Source organism: Molothrus ater, chromosome 1, assembly GCF_012460135.2.
Source record: "Molothrus ater isolate BHLD 08-10-18 breed brown headed cowbird chromosome 1, BPBGC_Mater_1.1, whole genome shotgun sequence".
Classification (NCBI taxonomy): domain Eukaryota; kingdom Metazoa; phylum Chordata; class Aves; order Passeriformes; family Icteridae; genus Molothrus; species Molothrus ater.
Genome location: NC_050478.2, coordinates 81,298,685 through 81,315,500, shown reverse-complemented (window position 1 = coordinate 81,315,500; position 16,816 = coordinate 81,298,685). Strand labels below are relative to the sequence as shown.

Genomic DNA, 16,816 nt, shown 5'->3' with positions numbered 1-16,816 from the left:
TAGGATGGTTTCCTTCAGTAGGCAAGAACCTCACTAATCGAGTGTTTGGCTTCAATCTCCCACCTCTCTTCAGCCTCTCTGAATCATTCTCAAATTAAAACAGGTCATTAGTAGGTGGTATTTTCTTCTCATATTCTATACCACAATCAATTCACCATCCAGTCTTCCTTTCTAGATTGTTTCACGTGTCAGTTTCTTTAAGGCTTTCTTAAGCCTTAAACCCACAGTCCCACCATGTTTTTTTCTCAGCTATCTCCAGTTTTCCAGCTTGCCTGTATTTGTGCCTGTGTATCTGTGTATTTGTGGCACCATACCAGGATTTCCTCATGAGGTACAAAAAACAGATCGCTCACTCCTACTTCCCACACTCATATTTAGGCCAGCAGGAATCTTGTTAACTGTTTTTGCTGAAGATTCGACCATCCTTACTCTCTACCCCTTAGCCCTACCCCTACCTTAGCATGCTAGGACCCCATTTGCTTTTTTAACAGGACAACACAGTAAGAAACTCGTGTAATCTTGTGTATCCTCTGTGACTTAGCAAGTTTTTTGGGGTCCTTTTGTAGGGTGGCTTTTATTCTTATGTGTTCCTACCTAATTATGTTTCTCCTGCCTGTAAGAAAATGCATTTTGTTTGAATATATTTAACTTATCAAGTTATCTAGATCTCTTTGAGTAGCCTGTGCCTCTTGCAACCACCCTATTCATACTTGTGTCATCTGTAGGTTTTACCTGATTTGTACTTTCTTAAAATCATGGTTGGAAACATTAACCAGTTCTCATTTAACAACTGATCCCTGCAGAAACCAGAAAAATAGAGCATTCCAAGTAGACAATTATCTCTTCCGCCATTGAAAGTTCTCGGTCACTTAATCTATATTTTACGGACTTTTCATCTTCTGAATCAATACAACATATTATATTTCTCTTTTTTTCAATAGGTCACGCCTTACAAAAACTCTGTACCATAACACTATGATTTATTGTATCAAACACAACTTTATTATCAAATTGAATGTCTCATTCCAAAAAGCACATTTCCTATTCTGTAATTCTCCGTTAACTAACATCTGTAACAAATGCTTTTTCCATTATTTTTCACTGGATACTTGCAGCTTACCTGGCCTTTAATCCATTTATCTTAAGCTTTTCCACTTTAAATGCAGGAACCATGTTGGCACCTTAACATCTCTCTGCTATTCCTACAGTAATTAAAGAGTAATTAAAGCCAATCTCAGCAGGCTGGAGTTGAGCAGCATTTATTATGATTTCAAGTAATGAAAAATTCTAGAGATGGAAGTAAGCAGAGAAAACTGTATCTTGGGAGTGTGAGACATAATGCTGTTTGGTAAGGTAGGTTGGGGAGGTGGAAGACTCAAGACATAAATTATGTAGGGAGCAGGAGCAGCACAAATAGCAGTACAGAGGTGATGTTGCTGAGGAGGAGTGAGCAAAAGGTGTTTACCAGGTGATGGGCAGTGTTAGTAGAGAAGTTAAATAATGCTAAAATGCCAGGGGTGAGAAGAAGCTGGAAAAAAAAAGCTGCATGGTGGGGAAACATAGAAGAAAGACTGTGTACAAGAAAGGGTCTGACATGTTAAAAAAGTTGAAATGCTAGAAAGTATAGTGCTGGGACACTGCATTTTTAGAAGTTATGAAGCCCCTGAGAGTGAAAAACAAAGCTGTGAATGTTTCCAGCAAAAGACCAGGTTAAGTGCAGGAAGGAATTTTTACCACCAGCAAAATCCTGGGGATTGAATAGAGGTAGAAAAGTAAAAATGGCTACTAACCCCCCAATTCCCTCTTAGCTACTTCTTTTCAGGATTAAATGTGCACCTAGGAGGATATCAGGGCATTCGGAGAGGTGTGTGTCTAGGGAAGGGTTAAAGAAGTGATAGGAAAGGGTAAAAGAAAGGTCTTGTAGAGGGGTAGCCAGGCATCTAAAGGAGCATGAAGGACATTGTCTTAGGACCTGAAGCAGTACAGGGAAGAGATGTGTTTGGGCTGGCATGAGATAACCATGAATGTTCCCCAGCCATCATCCATGGCCACGTGCTGGGATCTCCCCAGCCCCTCCACCCCGCCAGCCTGAAGCCAACCATCCAGGAGTCCTGGTGCAGGCACAGGCAGCATCCAGAGATGGCCCCTGCCTTGGACAGCTTGTCCTGAGACAGCTGCAAGTTCTGACATGCTCCCTGCTTTCCAACAGTAAGTGGGTCCCAACAGGCATTTATTATGAGGGAAAATGAGCCACATACAGAAACACAAAAGTACATATTTTGCTCTGTTTTGAGGCATGGCAGGTGCTGCAGCCTAAATAACTCCCTGGAGTTCCTGTGGCTAGGAAACAAGTGGATACTTCACACAGTCATTTCCAAGAGAAAGATGTTTCCAAGCCACAAGGAGGCTGCACTGGGCAGCACTGAGTCCCTGGGTGAGGGCCATCTGCTGGAGAAGGAGCTTGGCTCTGTGCTGCAGAGAAGTTGCTCTCTGGGCCACCATGGCCTCTCACGCCCAGGCCACCATGGTGCCCAAACCCTGAAGGCCCTTGCAGGCTGTGACCCTCCTTCCCTCCTGCCTGGGGAGCAGGCCCTAGGATGCCCTAGGACTTCACGGCAGCCTCCTCACCTGCCCGCCCTCCAGCCGCCAAGGGCAGCCGACATAGCGCAGCACCGCGCTGACAGGGCCGCGCTTGGCGGGATCAGAGCCAGCAGGCTCCGCAGCATGCCGGCAGCCTCGGCCGTCAGGCGCCTCCAGTGCCGGGGCACGTCCTTCTCCAGACCTGTCTCCTGCCACTGCATGAAGTCCTCAAAGAAAGGGTCCTCTGGCAGGCTCTGCTCCCAGGGGAAGTAGCCAGTCAGCAGGCAGAAAAGCAGCACCCCAAAGGCCCAGGCATCCATGCTGGTGTCAATGGGCACCCCCTGGGCATCAGCAGTGTTGCTCAGCTCAGGGGCGGTGTAGGGGATTACCCCAGCCACCAGCTTGAGCTTGGTACCCTTGGGCCTCGTGAGGCCGAAGTCAGTGAGTTTGACGAGCCGGCAGTCAGGATCAAAAGCAGCACGTTCTCGGGCTTGATGTCGCGGTTACACCAGCCCCGGCTGTGGATGAACTCCAGCGCGCTCACCAGCTGCTTGGCACACTGCTTTGCGGCCGGCTCAGGGATCCCATCCTGGGCAGGGCGAGACAGGCAGGATAGCACACGTGGGGCACCTCAGCAGCCCTGCCAGATGGGGTCTCACCTCAGTGCTCTGCGCTGGGAAAGACCTTCACATTTCTCACTTTGCAAGCCCAAGGCTGCTTCAGTGCTGCAGACCCCAGATAGACCCACAGCCATTATCTCCCTCCCTCTGACCCAGCCAGCCTTCAGAGGGGCCAAATACTACAGCCCAATCCCCATGGCCTTGTGGCAACACTCACGCGGGGTTTGATGATAGAGATGAGGTCTTTGTGCAGCGCTGGTTCATAGAGGAAGCCATAGTACTGGCTGGACTCAATGGCAATTCCAAACATGCCAATGATGGCAGGGGGGTGGCGAGGGACAGTGCTACACAATACTCATACAGGAAGGTGTGCAGCTTCGTACTGGCTTTGGGTAGCAGCTTGAGAGCCATAGGAGTCCCTGGGGATGGGAAGAGGGAATTTGACTCCTCTGGAAGTCACACCAAGGCAAGACAGAGCAGCCACAGATCCAGGCAGTCACAGCCACAGGGAGGTCTCTATTCCAAAGCTTGTGTGGATATACTCTGTGGACACCAGGTCTGGGAACAGGAACTGCTGCTGGTGTGAGTTTTGAGCCCTGGGCAGAGTAGGGACATTCAGGATAAATGGGCCCATCAGTCTGAGCTGGTCTACTGGGGAAGAGCAGTATCAGGCACTCATATGGCCAACCCAGGATGTTCATTCACACCCTCTGTCCATGGGCCTTAGGGCACCACTTCAGATCAGCTTTGGGCTCTGTGACTGAGCCCTGTGGTGGGACTGCTGTTTCCATCTATATCACATGCATGTTGGTGCATATCTGTGAATTCTTTTGATCCTGGCTTGTGAATTAACTTCCCAGCTTGACCTTGGACCTGTCTTATCATCATAACCTTGCCGGATGTTCTGGGCTGCCCCTGGCATCGCCTGGACTCTGGCTGGATGTCATGGGATGATCCCTAGGTGGGGAGGTCCCCATCCTGCTGGTCTCCCTGGGGATCCTCCCTGCCATGCTGGTGTCTGTCCCCAGTGTGCCACCAGCCCACCCCATGCTCTGTGCCCTGGTGAGTGGAGAGGAGACAAGGCACAGTAGTTCAAAGGGCACAGTCAGCTCCTTACCTCTCTGCCTGTGGGTCACTAGCATCACATGGCCATACTTGCCCCTGCCCAGCTCCCGAACAACCTCATAGTGCTCAGCCACCTCAGCGCGCACCAGGCTCTGAGCGGTGATCTCCAGGAGCTCCTCCAGCTTGGTGGGTGCTGCTCTCTCTGGCACTGCTGCAGTCACGGCTGAGCTCTCTGCCATTGCTGAGTGCTGCAGGAACACCATAGCCAGAGTCAGAACATCACAGCACTCACAGAGAAAGCCAGATCAAACATGCAACACCAACCATGTCATGGCATATTTCTGCCACCTGGAGCCTGAATACTCTTGCTGCTGTGCTAGAATTGAATTTACACTTTTATACAGCACATCTCTGGGAAAGCCCCTCATCATAGAAAAGGTCTCTGTATTGAAGGGAACCTCCTCCAGCCCCCTAATCCTTTTGCCTAATATTAGACAATAGACAAAACATTAGCAGAGTCCCAGATTTTCAAGTGTGTCCCAGTCACCCCTCCTTGCCCTCCTTAGCCTACTGCAGAAAGATCTCATCTCTCTACTCAGAATTCCACCTCTACTGCTTACTGGAGAAATCCTTGAGTCAGCAGATGAGACAGACCTGTCCCTCAGGCACAGGCACATGACAAAAGCAGAGTGCCCCAGAGAAGCCAAAGAAGCAGCTCAGTACCTCACATGCCTGATGACATTTCTGACCAAAAGTCATGCATCTGTGCAGCCAAGTAACTTATACAGGAAGTAACCTAGGACATCAATGGCATTTTGAGCTCTAGCCAGCTGCTTCAGACCCATTTCAGAGAAGGTTTTTTCTTTTTTTCCCAGCCAGCCACAAGGCAGCATTTTAAGGCCTCTGTGGCAGCGCTCTCTCCCTGTCTATGTCCCTGTGCTCTGAACAAGGCACTTTGGACCTGGGAGTTCCTCCTGGCCTTGGAGCAAGGTCACAGAACCAGTCACAGGATGGTAAATGCCAGAAGGTACTTCTGGAGACCTCTTACTGAAACATCCTGCTCAGAGGAGGGTTAGCTAGACCAGGTTGTCCGATGCCCAGCCCAGTTTTACATATCTACAAGGATGGAGGCTCCACAGCTGCTGTGGGGAACCTGTTTCAGTGTTCAATCACCTTTGTGGCAACAATGATTTTAACTTCTGCTTAAATAGAAATTCTCTTTCAGGCCCACTATCTCCTGTTCTTTCACTCAGTATCATTTGATACTGTGATATACCTTGCTGTGTGTTTTTGCATGTATTCATATGCATCCCATCAGATGATCCCCTCAAGCCTGATCAAGTCCCAGCTCTGTTACCCTCTCCTTCTATGAGAGATACTCCCATATCTTAACTGTCTTCACAGTCTGGATTTGTTCCAGTATGTCCTCATCTCTCTTCTGCAAAGGAGCCCCACTGCTGCTAAATCCAATCATTCTTCAAATAAATTTGGAAAAAAAAGAATTATTTACAAGGCTGGATTTCTACAGGAGCCTGGGACTATTTGTGGTAAAATTCCTCTTCTCTTCCCTCCTCCTAGACTGCATTTCTAAATTTTATCCAATTCAGAAGTGCCAAGTAATTGGCCCTACTTTTTTGCAAGAGTAGAGCAGCAATAAAGTGAATGAGCCAGCTTGGAAGAACAGACCATCCAGAGGATACGGGTAGAGTTTCTTGAGGGCCTGTGACCTGTGGGTCTGATCAGGGCTCCTTATGAAGGAAGCCCAAGCTGCAGTCACTCCAGAACAGTTTGCAAACTTTGGCCCTTGCTGCCCTTGGAGTCATGAACTACAAGAGAAAGTCCATACTTGAGAAAATAGCTGATGTGTTCAGGTCTTTCTTTGAGATGCCACTGCAATTAGCTAAGAAGGTAAGTGAGGATCAAATTTGGGTCACTGCTGAGTAGAGTGTGCCTGAGTGCTCTGCACCTACTTGTGGTACTTTCTGAAGTGTCATTTTCCCTTTGCAGACTGACAAGCACTGAAGAGGAGGTCACCAGAGCCCTGACCAGCATGCATTCACCATTTGGCTGTGCTGTACTGAAGGCAGCAGTCAGAGTCCTATTCAAACCTGTTCTTTCCTTTCCATGCTTCATCCCTGCTAGAGCTCTTGTTTCCAGGCTGCTGACTATGAGAAACCATATTTCCTTAAAAGAATCTCTAATTACAGCAGCAAAACCTCACATCCTTTACACCATCATGAGATACTTCTGAACCACCTGAGAAGCTGAGGGGGATCTAACCATCTAACCTATGGAAATACAATGTCTTAGTCCAGGTAATGTTATTCTGGTTCTTCAACCAAAATGATTAATATTTTTAGTGCAGAAAAACACTTCATACGTGTCAAAAGCCAAAGACAGTGTGATCCCTGTATAACAGAGACAGTGCTATGATAACAGAATCACAGAGGTGTTTAGGTTAGAAGGAACCTCTTGAGATGATCTAATCCATTAAAGTCCCCTGCTCCAGCTGCAGCAACTGAAGCAGGTTGTCTAGGAAGGTGTTCAGCCAGGTCTTCAATATCCCCATAGATGGAGACTCCCATCAATGATCACTGCTTAGAAGAGTCTGGCTCCCTTTTCTTCATTACCCCTCATCAGATATTTATATACACCAATAAGATCCCTTCTGAGCCTTCTCTTTTTCAAGCTGAAGAGTTTCAGCTGTTTCAGCCTCTTCTCATATCAAAGATACTCTATTTAAAAATGGCCTTGAGCATATGACATGTGGGCTCCACTTTCTTGTCTGACCTTCCACAGGGCCTTAACACAAACCAAATAACAAATAGCATCTGGGCATCTCTTTCAAAAAGTCATTCAGGCTTGATCCAAAGACAGTTGGTCAATTATAAATGCCGGTGTGAACATTCTTGCTGTTAGGTATTCATATAATAACCTAATCTGAATTTACCTAACCTGCTGCTGAAGTTTCTCAGATAGAGAAATGAGGTTTCTGATACCTGTTAAATTTCTCCAGACTCTTGCAGGGCTTATATGAACTGTGGTCAGAGGTATGACCACAGGCTATGAGAACATATTTTCAATTAATTAGGTTGTGTAAAACTACCAGACTGAAGCTCAAGCAATGCATTTAACTGATGCTTTACTTAGGCTTCACAAAGCATCTGTCATGCTGTGCTTCTGTAGTACATGCATCAGTTACTTAAAAAACAGATGTGATGCTGCCACAAAATGTGGTCACATTTTGAATCGAGAATAAGCATCTCTATGCTTCTGATCAAGACACCTCTCAGTTTTCCTATTGGTTCAATGCCTTCCAATAACTTTCTGTCTACTAGTCAGACCAAGCTCTCAGATTGTCCACAGTTCCTTGTCCAGCTCTCAGATCTGTTTCATGGCTCTTTTCTAAAGTCTCATAATTTTTTCTCCTCCCATCCCCCACATTAAAACCCGACTGTCTTGGGAGAATGCCTCCGGTCACACATTCAGCTAGAATTCCCCCTGCCTCATGCTGTGGCCTCAAGATCTCTTTTTGCAGAAATGACACAACAGGTTGCACTACCTTATACATCCATTATGACTCCAGAGTTCTTCCAAATTACTGGGGGAATGTTGGGGAAAAAATAACTTCTCTTCATGTCCTTTTATGGGTGCTGCCTACCTGGTTTCTACCTGAATATTTTGCAGCATGTTTAGTAAAGCACACTTTGCTCAAATAGATTTCGTGCAACAAGTAATCCAGATCACTTCACCCAGCTGTTATCACACTTCTGCTTCAGGCTGTGTAAGGACCCCACCTGCAGGCACCTCCCACCAACCTCTAAATTGTTGGTTTGAAGCAGTTCTTATCCTGGTATTGGTTCATACAGCAGCTGCCAGAAATGTCCCATTCACTGGTCGTTTCCTGAAAGTTATCTGTACAAATTCACCATGGCATTGGTCTAAACCAAGAAGCAACACATGTTTAATTAATTATTTAAAAGCCCAGTATATAGTGGAAAATGCCATATTTTTATTGTTGTTCTCACCCTACACAATTTTTTCAATCCTAACTCTGTCATAATACTTTTATCTTTGTCAATGATCTAGAAGGAAACACTGAAATCGTCCAGAAAAATACTGCAAATGGCACAAAAAATGGTTTGGAGTAGACAATCTGTTGCTTGGTAAAACGGCAACTATGTATGTGCATACACATACACAGATACAAAAGCATTCCAAATGACCAAAGAAGTCAAGATTTTAGTCTGGCATTGGATGGGTAACAGGGAAAGAAAAAAAAAAAAAAGGAAAAAAGTCATACTAATCAGACACATCTAGTTTCTTCATGCTGCTGAATGGGCACTCTGTAAATCCAGAAATACAGATTTGGAATAGCCTCACTACCTTTGCAGGCCTTAACATACTGGATGATACAGAATTGCAATAGAAATAATCTACAGTGATATAGATCTTAATATTACATATCACAAGTCTAAGATCAAGGGTTACTGATGTTACAGATTCCATTTTTGCATTCACTCTGCTAAAGAGAATGCCTGAAAAGATTCAGATGGAGGAAACATCAGCAGTGAGAGGCAAACTAACATTTTCCAGATGCTAAATTAAGAAAGTAAGCTTCACTGTAAACAAAAGAAAACAAACAAGAAAAAAAAGTAGAGACAGCTGTTCAGTTTCATGTAGGCTGAGATGATTGTAACAAAAGAAGAGATCTGTTCTGAGGCATGTGCCTCTTACAGTGAACTCCAGCTTCTGCAGAGGTTCCTACATACAGATGCAATGAGACAGTCTGAATTTAATCTCCAAAAATCAGCTGAGTTAGGGAAGCTGTATTTCTGAAGAGCTGGCCACCTGTTAACAGCTTCTGCACAATTGAGAATATCACACACCAGTGGAATTTGTATTTTTATAATATAATTTATTTTTCTGCTTGCTCTGCTTTGTATTCCTTTTTATCTACCTTTTCATGATGTTTCTTGAAACATTAAAAATCCATTGATATGAAGAAAGCCTGGGTAAATTCCCTGAATTCTTCTGATAGATCAACAGAACCAGTTACTGGATGTTTTCTATCTTTTTAATGATATCGGTGAGCCCACAGTTGAGCAAACTACCTCTGGTGTCCCCAGTTTGACAGAAAAAGGACAAGAGAAAGTCATGACAATGGCAAGAGGGCTGAAAATTACAGGGGAAACTTCCAGGGGTGCTGTCTTTATAATTTATCAAACAGATAGTGAAGAAGTTACTCTATCATCTGTATACGTTTTTCTGAATACTAGAATTTCACTAAAAAGGGCTCTCCCAGTTAGGCAAAAGCATTATAATAAAACCAATAGATGAAGCTGAAGTGAGGCCATTTCAGACCTCCGCTGTGGTGCACATTCTGTGAAGAATGATATTTGCCCTAAAAATCTCATCAAACATTATGAAAGAATACCCTTCCATCTTTGTAACTTTTAGTTCAAGAATGGCATCTTTTTTTTCCCCTAAAAGGTCCATTCTGGTGCAAACCATGTTTAACATAACAAGGGATAAGAACAGATTATGGCAACATTTGCTTGTGGCCTTATTGCTGGTAGATTTATGAGCTTCTTTCTAAAACTGGTCAGCAGGCTAGTACTTAATCTCGCTGCAGAGAACGGCATGACTGTGGCGGTAGCAGAGCTGCTGTTCTGGGCAGAGACACCCAGCAGTGTCCCCGGAGAGCCCCGCAAGCCTCTCCGCAGCGCGCAGCACACCACGGGCTCCGCACAGCAGCCTCCTCGGACAGAAACCGGCAGCAATCTCAGCAATCTCACTGGGACCACAGTGAGCCACATCACACCTTTCTCCCAACCAACCCACCAGGAGCGCAGCACCATCCCAGCGAACGCAAGTGGACACAAAGCGACCTTCCAGGGCAAAGCCACCAAGGAGCTCTCCATCAGCCCTCTGGGGGAAGCGGGTGCGCTCCGCACTGTGCCGCCACACCACGCTCGAGTCTCCAAAACCTGTTTGAGAGGGGTGGGTGCCCCTTTTACATGCCTGTCCAGTGCCTTTCATCCTGCCACTGCTGTAACTTCCCTTCCGCCTGCACTAAGCCTCTCACCTTCTCCAGCAGCGCAGGACAGCCAGCCAGCCGCGCCTGCCTCGCTCCCCTCGCCGCAGCCGCCGGGCTCAGCCTGCGCCAGCAGCCGGAGGGGGCTGCCAGGAGCTGCGGGGCTGAGCGTGACGCTCCGCCCGTCCCCATGGCTCTGGGCCTGGGGCACACTGCCTCCCTGCTGAAGGTGACCTCCGGGGGGAAGGAAAGAGGGGAAAGGGAGAAGGAAAGGACTATCCCTCTACCCTCCTAATGGAGGGGAATGTGTTTCAGGAGTCGGGGTGGGATTGTTTCTGCTCTAGCCATAGTATTATAAACCCACTGGCAGACCCACCTTGTTCAGCCCTTTGCTCCAGCTTGGGCTCTCGTTACAGCTGAAGGAGCAAAGCAGCACCCTGGGCTGGAACAAGGTCCTTGCTCCAGGGCTGTGCCAAGTAGGAGTGCGTTCCTGATGGCAGGGATCAGAACAAACATGGGCTGCCACTGCTTCTCCTTGGCTACCAAAGGTGCCTGTGCCAGTGAGCATCAGAGACCAGGCACAAACCATGGCTGGCTGAAAACCCCTCTTGGGGCCCAGTGGGTCAGGGTCCTCACACACATCAGTACTGCAGAGCATGGTGGTGAACCTGAAATTATTAATGATAACTTGTGAACATTTTACCTATTCTCAGTACCTGCCCCCAGAGCATATTCCTGTGCCAAGGTCTTCCTTCCTCCACTTGAGCATGGACATGAAAACAGCTCCTGGATGCATGGACACCATGCAGGCCCTGCATCTTGGCTCTTGAACACTGATTTTTTTTTCTCAAGGAAGTGGATCAGTTTGTGTATCTGTCAGCAGCAGTGACATGGGTGTGTCACAGGACTGGCTTCCCTGTTCCCTAGAGCCAGAGCCATGATGGGCGCTTGTAGTGGTGAGCCTTGGCACTTCCTGGGGTCAGAGAATTGGGAGGAAGGCTGGGAGAGGTAAAAGCCTAAGAGAAAAAAGCATCCCCCATAAATACTCTGGGTCTCCAGCACAGGACTGAACCTTCTCACCTGATCTCAGAAGGGAGAATAATTATGCCAAGGGCTTGTCACTCAGTGCTCTGCCCTCACAGAGGGGCAACAAGGTGAGATGCACTGGACTGCTGGCACAGGCCTGTGAAGACCAGTCTGCTACCACTCAGAGGAGGTGCAAATCAGAGGGCAAGAGGAGTAGCACAGTCAGGCTCCCAGCTGTCCCTCTGCTTCTGGATAAGAGGTGGGGATTGAGATTGTTTTGCTGGTGACCTAAAGGTCTTGTGCCATTCAAGCCTGTGCCTTCACACACATTCTGAAAGGTGTGATTTGGAACAGCCTTCAATGTGCAAAGTCCCTACAGGCAGGAACAGCTAGGGTGATGTGAGTGTACAAAGAAACCTATCCAATCCAAGAACTCAACACTGAGATAAATAGTGTAGTATAACCACTCCTCTCCAGGAACAGGGACTCTGCATAATCTAGTCTTCTAGTGGAAAGTGTGAGACTGTTGGCTCTACTTGAGACACAAGTCAGAACTGAAAAATGTCCCCAGGGACTTGCTATAATTTACAGTAACAATGCAGTGCAGCCCAGGTTCCCCCAGTCCCTCTCTCCTTCTCTCCAGTTACTATCTTAAATATGCTTCCAGATATAGGAACAAAATACAGTAGTCTTCCTTATTTTCCAGTTAATTTTTTGAGAGACAGAACCTCTACATTATCCATTCCTATTGAGATGGGCACCTGCTGGAGGGTTTGGTTTAGAGAAGAGACCTTCCACAGCCTTACCTGGAGTGCACTGACAAGTAGCAATCTCACTGAGGGCTTGCTCCTGACCTGCCATTCATCCACAGGGCTTGTCCTGCATTCCTCATTACCAGGGAATATGTCACGTACTGTGTATCACATGCATGTTTGAGAATCCCTGACCTCCACTCCCTCAGCACTGGGCACAAGACAGCTGTTGGAGGCCCCAGAGCTGCTGCACACTACTAATGAAGTCCACACTAGTGCACTTCAGGACCTCTGTAATTTAACACCTACACCTCTCTCACCCGCACTGTACGCATTTTGTCCAGCTGGCAAACGAGATGTTGGTCAAAGTCAACACTGAGAGAACATGGAAACATGATGTAACCAAAACTGCCTTAGTGTCTTGGAAAGTTTGGTCCCAGGCTGTGGAGAAGGTAGAGCTAGGAAGGATAGGGGGTTGTGGGGAAGGTGTTTTTTGAGGTCTTATTCTACTTCTCATGATCCTGCTCTGATTTTGTTAGCAATAAATTCAATTAATATCTCTCATTCAAGCATGTTTTCCCTGTGAAAGTATTGGTGAGTGATCTGTCCTGGTCCTTATTTAAACTCATGAACCCTTCACTATACCCTTCATTACATTTTCTCTCCCCTGTCCAGCAGTGGAGGAGGAGTGATAGAGGAGTTTTGGTGGGTGTCCGACACCCAGCCAGAGTCAACCCACTGCAGTGACACACACAAGCATTGGGGATGGCCTATGAAATATAACAAACACTGTATAAAAATGTGTCATTTTCCTCCTCTGAATTATGGTTGGTTTAGCATGATGAATATCCTGTCTCCTGCATGTCTGGCTCAGAATAGGCAGTACACAGAAAAAGAATAGAGCATGAAAATTTCCAAGAGCCAGACATGGCAGCCAATGTCACAAAGTCATAGCAGTGGCAACTGCATGAGGAACAGCTGGACTAAAGCAACTACAGTAAAGGCACATAGTCGAAGAAGGGCTCTCCTTTTCATCCTTCTTTCTCTCCCCTTATTGCTCATGCTCAGCATACACACAGCAGGCTGTTTCACTCACATCAGAACAGCAGCAGTTCTTCAAGCACAGGCATACACAGCTCTAAAGGATCGGGTCTGATCTCCTAACAGAGAGTGCTCTGTAGTCAGATGATGCCAGATGTATGGTTGCAAAAGAATACTGCCCTTCCAAACAGAAATCCACTGTGTTCCAGCAAGTACCATAAGAACCACAGAGGGAGCTAGCTCTCTCAACACACTTTCAGCAGGACACAGTTTCTCAGGTGTTGACTTTAGTGTGAACCCTTTTTCACAATGTCCCTGGCTAATGATTCTGATGATCTCCACAGCAGCTGGATGAGGAGATCTGCACTCCTGTGTCAGGGCTACCCAGCCCACACAGGCCTTTACTTCCCATTCTATATTATCAGAGACTCCAAAAGCATTTAGGGGGAGAAGGATTTGATGCCATTTGGACCCAACAGATCACTCTTTGAAGGTGTGGAGGCTTATCAGCAGGGGTATGTGGGAGAGAATGTTGTTGAAATATGAATATCAGGCTCTTTTACCTAAAGGGCCTAAAATGGCATTGCTCTTTTAATATAGTCGTCTATGTCAATGTTCAGTTTGTCTCTGTATTTTCAAACTGACCACAAGCATTTACTCAGAACATCTGTGATAGCAGCTTTTCAGAGCAGTCACCATCCCTTCATTTCCAGCACTAAATTTTGCTCAGCTTTTTCAGATCCAGTTCTGTGCCTGATGCTAGGCAACCACTCTTTGACTTTCTCTTTTGCCCTTCTGCTTCTTCCGTTAATAATTCTGTGAGCTACTAACACTTTCCTCCCCCCTAGCCTCAGCGGGCAGGCCAGTCTGCAGGGTACTGCAAGGTGTGGGCTGCCTCCCAGGAGAGCTGGGGCCCTGCACTCTCCCTGGCACAGGCAGGGTGCTCAGAGGAGTCCACCAGCTGCACAGACCATTTGTGCTCTGAGGTCATTCAGTGCTACCCCATCACTGAGGAATCTGCTGGCCGCCTTCCTGACAATGCCGTACAGTGTCCCACCTCGCTTCCCAGCCAACACAACAGTCACACTGAGCCTGGGCCCTGCTCCCCAGAAGTGCTTCCCAGCTATGTTCTCCATCTTTGTCAAAACCCCTCACACCTGAAACTTCTGGTCACCCACTGAACACCACACCTGCATCAAAGGGTTCTGCTCAGTCCCACTTCAACCTACTCCGTTCATATTGCTGTTAGGTGCATTGGGTGCAGAATGATTGCAAGAGGCAGTGCTAATCCAATGGAATCCATGAGCACTGCTCCCAGTGCCTCAGAGCAATGCTGGGGTAGTGCCCTTCCAGCCCAGCACAGGGACAGGGATCCACAATAGCTGTACTTTTAATCTTTTCCATCTCTCCCAGCCTATCCTCCAGTGCTTAAAACAATATAAAATATCCTGTAACCACAGTGTACATCAGCCTTCTCCCTGAAACTTAAGGGCTTATTTGTCACCACAGTTACAGCTAGGGACTGTTCAGGAAACAACTCAGCTTGCAGCTCCCACCCTGGCCTGGTAAGGTGGTGCCACTCCAGGAGGCTGAGTTGGCTGGGGCTCCAAATGGCTTAACGACAGATACTGTGTTGTTAACTTATTTCAAAAGTTCCATACCTTCTTGGTGATTTCACATGTGCAGCCCCTCACAGCACAACCAACAAACCCACTCTTTTGTAGCACTTGTCTTCTTATTGGACACAGCTGTGGCCTATTAAGGGCAGGCCTGTTCCTAATCTTTGGTGATTCATACAGCTGCAACTCCTCAGGTATGAGATTACCTTCTGCACTATTTTCTTACATTCTATTCCTCCATAATACTGGGAAGGGATGAGTTGTAGTGAGGTCTTGCAGGAAAAAAGGACAGACTTGCAGAAGAAGAGTGGACTTGGGTGGTGGGCCAGGGAGAACATGTTTTACTGGGAAGGTTTTCTTCTGTCAGGACAGAGAGATAGGACAACTGTTCCTTAGCATCTGGGATCCAGGAGACAAGAGACAAAAGGCTGGCAGTACAAAGTCTCTCCAGCCAAGTCTTGTCCAAGTTTCCTACAAGGAGCATGCAGGCCCAGGGATGGACTTGGGTTCAACTGGGAGTCCAGATCATCAGGTGAGCTTGTGGTGGCAAAACAGGTCCAAGGTCCAGGTGAGAAGTTGGTTTGTAGGTCAGTATCGCTCCTGGTGGTGGCAGTTAGTGCCAGTCCAATGATTGCCAGGCAGGTATGAGGTCAAGTCAGGAAGTCTGTTCAGTTGCCAGGGACAGACAAACAGTGACTATGACCCTGCATTGCTGGGAAAGATAGACCACATTACAGCTCAGGCAGGGACCAAAAGCCCAGGGCTGAGGTGAAATGGGTTTCTTGGTCCCATGGGAAGATGTTGAAGTGGGAGATCCAGGAGAGGCTGGTCAGGGCCATCAAAACTTATCAGTACCCTTGAAGCAAGGCAAAATGATGGTTTCTGCCCACCTCTCAATTCTTTGGCAGCTTCTTGCCTGCCTCTAGTAATGGTCTGGAAGGCAAAGGCTCCCATTCCCTGAGGAAGGCTGACTCCTTCTGTGCTAACCCTACCTCATTTCTACAGCTTCATCTGCACAGAGAAGAAGGCCAGCACCCTGCAAAATGTCTTCCACCAACCAGCTCCTAGGGATGACTGCTGCTGGGACACTGTTCCCAGTGTTGCTGTCTAATGTGAAGGCATTGCACTTGTCTCCTCTGGGGTTGTCCAAAAAATTGCAAGGAAGGGAGGCAGGGAGTTCAGTCACTCCCCTAGATCATCCACAAAGCTGCTGAATAAAACCACTCCTAAGAGTAATACATGAGCTATCCTTGGAGGAAAAAATGACTGCTCTCTCCAGGTTCCTGTGGAGGGGAAGTGAAGGGGAGGGCCTGATCTCTTCTTCCTTGGTTCCAGTGACAGGACAATTCAAAGCTGCTCACAATGGGTAGCTGTTCAAGGTAGGTTCAAACTGGGCATGAAGAAGAATTTCTTTACCAAGAGGGTGGTAAACCACTGGAACAGGTTCCTAGAGAAGTGGCCACTGGCTGTCAGTGTTTAAGAGGTATTTGGACAATGCCCTTAATGATATGCTTTAACTTTGACCTTGACATGGTCAGGCAGTTGGACTGGATAATCTCTTCTCTTCTCTTCTCTTCTCTTCTCTTCTCTTCTCTTCTCTTCTCTTCTCTTCTCTTCTCTTCTCTTCTCTTCTCTTCTCTTCTCTTCTCTTCTCTTCTCTTCTCTTCTCTTCTCTTCTCTTCTCCTCCACCCTGAGAAGTGTGCCATACTCTCTTTTTGTTTATTGTCCTTTACTCAGCTTTCATTCCATGAAAGGACCTTTCCTCCAACCCTTTAGTAATTTCCTGTGCTTATTGAGGCCCTCACAGAAACCAGCATGGCAATGATGTGGGATTTCCCTTTACAGGAGCCACACTGGATCTTTCTCACAAGACTGTCACCAAGACCATTCTTCAGCCTTACCCTTTATAATAGACACCTGCCTCTTACAAAGGATGGAAGCCAGACTCACCAGTAGTTTTTTATAGCGGATTGGTTACACCAGCAGCCCATCAGTGCTCAGGCACAGAGGTACTAATGACAGACAGGTTATGCAGCTCGGCCGGCAGTTCGCAGTTTCACATTGGAATTCCTTCA

General features: G+C 47.1%; 2 protein-coding genes across 2 annotated transcripts in view; both read right to left on the bottom strand.

The window, feature by feature from the left end:
• LOC118694606 (serine/threonine-protein kinase SBK2-like) overlaps positions 1-1,173 on the bottom strand; it is a 14,940-nt gene extending 13,767 nt beyond the window's left edge. The window contains exons 1-2 of the mRNA XM_054514896.1: positions 1,121-1,173; positions 733-797 (exon numbers count right to left, since the gene is read on the bottom strand). Of these exons, the coding sequence (XP_054370871.1) occupies positions 733-797; positions 1,121-1,173 (118 nt within the window). The remainder of the gene's footprint in view (positions 1-732; positions 798-1,120) is intronic.
• A 1,429-nt stretch (positions 1,174-2,602) lies between these two features.
• On the bottom strand, positions 2,603-10,494 carry LOC118700073 (serine/threonine-protein kinase SBK2-like). The gene is given in 8 exon segments (XM_054514875.1): positions 2,603-2,631; positions 2,634-2,705; positions 2,708-3,055; positions 3,058-3,169; positions 3,418-3,527; positions 3,530-3,619; positions 4,318-4,513; positions 10,354-10,494. Coding segments are annotated over 8 exon segments (1,098 nt in total).
• Positions 10,495-16,816: the final 6,322 nt, after the last annotated feature.